This window comes from Hippocampus comes, unplaced genomic scaffold, assembly GCF_001891065.2.
Source record: "Hippocampus comes isolate QL1 unplaced genomic scaffold, H_comes_QL1_v1.1 scaffold371, whole genome shotgun sequence".
Classification (NCBI taxonomy): Eukaryota; Metazoa; Chordata; class Actinopteri; order Syngnathiformes; family Syngnathidae; genus Hippocampus; species Hippocampus comes.
This window is the reverse complement of record NW_017805065.1, coordinates 241,171-243,850: the sequence shown is the minus strand read 5'-3', so window position 1 is coordinate 243,850 and position 2,680 is coordinate 241,171. Positions and strand designations below refer to the sequence as shown.

At 53.1% G+C, this 2,680-nt stretch overlaps 1 protein-coding gene across 1 annotated transcript; it reads left to right on the top strand.

The window, feature by feature from the left end:
- The first annotated feature begins 6 nt into the window (after positions 1 to 6).
- LOC109512642 (protein FAM83B-like) lies at positions 7 to 2,558 on the top strand. Its single transcript, XM_019864525.1, has 2 exons — positions 7 to 1,120; positions 1,346 to 2,558. The coding sequence occupies exon 2, from the start codon at positions 1,971 to 1,973 to the stop codon at positions 2,463 to 2,465; it is 495 nt and encodes a 164-aa protein (XP_019720084.1). The 5' UTR covers positions 7 to 1,120; positions 1,346 to 1,970; the 3' UTR covers positions 2,466 to 2,558.
- The last annotated feature ends 122 nt before the right edge of the window (positions 2,559 to 2,680 follow it).

The following is a 2,680-nucleotide window of genomic DNA, read 5'->3' as shown; positions in this document are numbered from 1 at the left end:
GGAACCCCGGTCGAGTGGGCTCGGGAAATTGTCGACCGACCACATGTCGTGCTTTATGGCCACACGTGTCCATTTTGTGGCCACCACGTTGCCTTTTTGTGTGCACGATATACCATTTTGTAGCCGCAACGAAAAAAGTCTGCCACTTTGTAGCTTCCTTGCCCTTTTCTATTCTGGGGATGTGTAATCAGAAAGATTCCCTTCCTGCTTTCCTCCCTTAATAAACCTTGGCTCTGACGGATGGACCTGGTCTTGGTTTTTGTTTTGTGGCGTCATTTGTAAGGCCCGCCAACCAGCTGAACAAACCTGCTCCCGGTAGAGCCCCGGGCGAGTCTTGTTCGCGTGTGTGTTTGGGTAGCAGGTACAACAGGTTGTGATCCACAACCTCGGTCGCGGGAAGCCATGCGGGACTTGACGTCAGCTCTCTGCTAATTCCCCCCCAGCTAAGAAGAACCCAGTTGGACCCAAACAAAAGATAAGTTCTGGCAAGTAGTTCCGTGTGTGTGTGTGTGTGTGTGTGTGTGTGTGTGTGTGTGTGTGTGTGTGTGTGTGTGTGTGTTCCAGGGAAAGACTCGCCCCGCGTTGTTTACTCACGCTGGACCGACCGGTTCTGGCGTCTTTGCTCAACGTATTAGCGACCGGTTTAGCTTAACGTCCGCAAAAAAAAAAAAAAAGAGACAAGACGAAAACGAAGGAGAAAACAACTGGAATCCCGACACCACGGAACTCATTCTTGCGGATGACGACCAACCATGTGAGCGCAACTTCGTCATCTTCGACATCAAACGAGGGACTCTGAGACGTCAAGCATCGAACCGGAAGTATGGACGTCTGTGGCCTTGGAGGGGGTCGACCTGTAACTTGGTAGAATGGACTCGTGGCTTTGCCTGACTTGACTTTGGAACCTGGACTTGGAGGATTCAAAAAGTGAACTTGAAGAACTATTGATTTGCTGGAGTGGACTTGTAGACCTTTTCTGGGAAAACTATCTACATACGTACGTGTGGTAGACAGGACGCGTGTCCTGGCATGAGTGTACTTACCCCGGATGAGGGATCCGCATCCTTGACGGTGGAGCACGGCGCATATTTCACAGCGTGCCCGAGCAGACTTGGTGGAGGTAAGACTTGAAGGAGTAGACTTGTAAACTTGCCGGCCCGGAACAATCGTCCGTCACCTTTGTGGGGTGAACTTGCAGACAAGATAGACATGGGAGTCTCGCAAGACTTAAAGGACACATGATGGACAACAACCGTCCACTTGGAAGATTGTAGCCCTTTCAGAGGGGGGGGGGGGCTTGGGGTTTTCGCATATTTCACAGCGTGCCCGAGCAGACTTGGTGGAGGTAAGACTTGAAGGAGTAGACTTGTAAACTTGCCGGCCCGGAACAATCGTCCGTCACCTTTGTGGGGTGAACTTGCAGACAAGATAGACATGGGAGTCTCGCAAGACTTAAAGGACACATGATGGACAACAACCGTCCACTTGGAAGATTGTAGCCCTTTCAGAGGGGGGGGGGGCTTGTGGACTTTGGCATGGAAGCCACGTTGACCCGGACTCGCAAGAGTGAACTTGCTGACGATGAGAAGTCGACTCGAGGCCAAGGACGAGTAGACGTGTACACCCGATGAAGTGGACTTGCAGACTCGATAGAACTGTAAAAGTGCCCCGAGCAGACTTGGCGGAGTGAACTCGTGTGAAAGATTGTAGACTCGGTGGAGTGGGCTGGAAGTCTCGATGGAGTCGGTAAAGTGGACTTAGAAAGACGGTGGGACTCGCGGCCCCCTTTTGTCGAGAGAACTTGTCGAGTTGCAACATTGACACTTGCTGACATCGAAAAATGTAGTCCTTCTCAAGTGCACTTGCGGACTTGAGAAGAAGCGAGCGGACTTTCCCGATTCGGTGGACAGCGTGGACCCCCGAGGTGTAAGACTTTGAGACTGAGAAGGTTGGACACCTGCCGGAAAGCGATGACATCCAGGGAGTCGGTGTGGTCGGACTTTTCTGCTCTGAAGGACAACGATCCTCCTCCTTACATCCATCCTCACTACAAGGAGACCTACCGTCTGGCCATCTACGCCTTGCTCTGCGGCGGCAAGGATGCCTACGACGACTTCCTCCAGGCCGAGCAGATCAACCACTTCCTGTCCGAGAAGGAGATCCGCTTCATCCTGGAGAGCGCCGAGCCCCCCCCGGCGGAGGACGACGACAACGACGACGTTGACGCGGAGGGGCGGCGCCCCGGAGGCAGGCCGGGCCCTTCCACCTACTTCCCGCAGGAGTCGGACGAGGAGGTGCCCGACCTGGACCTGGGCTGGCCCGAGACGGCCCCGGAGGACCAGGACACCAGCATCAGTTTACTCTTCCAGCCGCCCAGGGCCAACACGCCCACCATCAAGGAGGTGGTCCGTAAGCAGATCCAGGACGCCAAGCAGGTGAGGGCACCGGCTCCCTCTGTGGTTTAGATGACAGCGCTCGCGTGGTGGTGTCTAACGCGAGCGGGTTCGACAGAACAAAGTTCAACTTTTGAATTAGGACTGATCGAATTGCCGTAAAAAAAAGTTTCCGAAATCTTAATTGTTGAGTAATCAGTTCATTACATGTTTTTTCCTCATATCGACATCTCTTTCTTGGAGCCTGGGAACACATAATAAATGTTTAACAGACCGTTTATTACACA